Source organism: Phytophthora parasitica, assembly GCF_000247585.1.
Source record: "Phytophthora parasitica INRA-310 unplaced genomic scaffold supercont2.4, whole genome shotgun sequence".
Taxonomy (NCBI): Eukaryota; Oomycota; class Peronosporomycetes; order Peronosporales; family Peronosporaceae; genus Phytophthora; species Phytophthora nicotianae.
The window spans coordinates 2,452,077-2,452,976 of record NW_008648990.1 but is presented as its reverse complement, the minus strand read 5'-3'; the positions used below and the strand labels follow the sequence as shown (position 1 = coordinate 2,452,976).

Sequence of the window (900 nt, the reverse complement as noted above, 5' to 3'; positions counted from 1 at the left end):
GCCCTCGCTGGACTCGTTGTACTGCGGCCAGTAGATCTTGTCATCAGCCCACATGGTGTTCGGGTTACCGGTAAGCACGAAGGAGAGGAGATACTTCTGCATCATGACGGCGATCGTGGCGTTCACCGACGAGCTGCCGCCCATACCACCAGCACCGCCCGGTCCGCCAGTGGAGCTACCGTCCGTCATTCCCATGCTGCTAGAGTCACCAACCGAGGTCGTCGAAGCACCGGACGAAGCCGTCGTAGTGGTCGCGGTTGTCGTGTCTGACGAGCTGCTGGACGACGTCGACAGCGTGTATGTGCTGTACCAGTAGTAACTCTGGTCCGTGCCGTGCGTGGCCGAATCGAGTGCGACCTCGGCGTTCCACGTCTGGTTGTTCAGGGCGTGCGTCAATGCCAGGTTCTTACCGGTCAGATCAAACGACTGCTTCATGTCGGCGAAGCGAAGACCAGCACTCTCGTAGTCGCTCTCCGGGTACAGCTCCAGCAGTTCCTCGATCACATCGTCCGTGATAGCGGGGAAGAAAATGCGCAGATACGTGGACACGTCCTCCTGCGTGTCGACGCCGCTGTACGCCTGCGAGTTGGCCTCGTGCTGCTCGTGTGAGATCACACACGGACCCGAGAAGTTGAAGTGGCCCTGGTACAGGTTGGCCTCGTACGTGTCCGGGATGATGAAACCATCCACACGCGGCTGCATCTGGTACGTATACGTGTCCACGATGTCATCGGACGCGCTGGTGAGCGTCGAGAAGTTGACTTCACGCATACAGTCGAGGTGACCGCCGTCGCAACCAACTGCAGACGACACGTTCTGCCAGAACTGTTCACCGTGGTGGTGGCCGGCGCCTGGAACGTAGCCCGGGGACATGACGTACGCCTTGTGGAAGAGAGAAGG

At 59.8% G+C, this 900-nt stretch overlaps 1 protein-coding gene across 1 annotated transcript; it reads right to left on the bottom strand.

The window, feature by feature from the left end:
- Positions 1 to 64: 64 nt before the first annotated feature.
- On the bottom strand, positions 65 to 873 carry PPTG_03666 (hypothetical protein; the record flags this gene model as incomplete). The annotated part of the gene is made up of 2 exons (XM_008896353.1): positions 65 to 175; positions 214 to 873. The coding sequence occupies 2 exons, from the start codon at positions 871 to 873 to the stop codon at positions 65 to 67; spliced, it is 771 nt and encodes a 256-aa protein (XP_008894601.1).
- Positions 874 to 900: the final 27 nt, after the last annotated feature.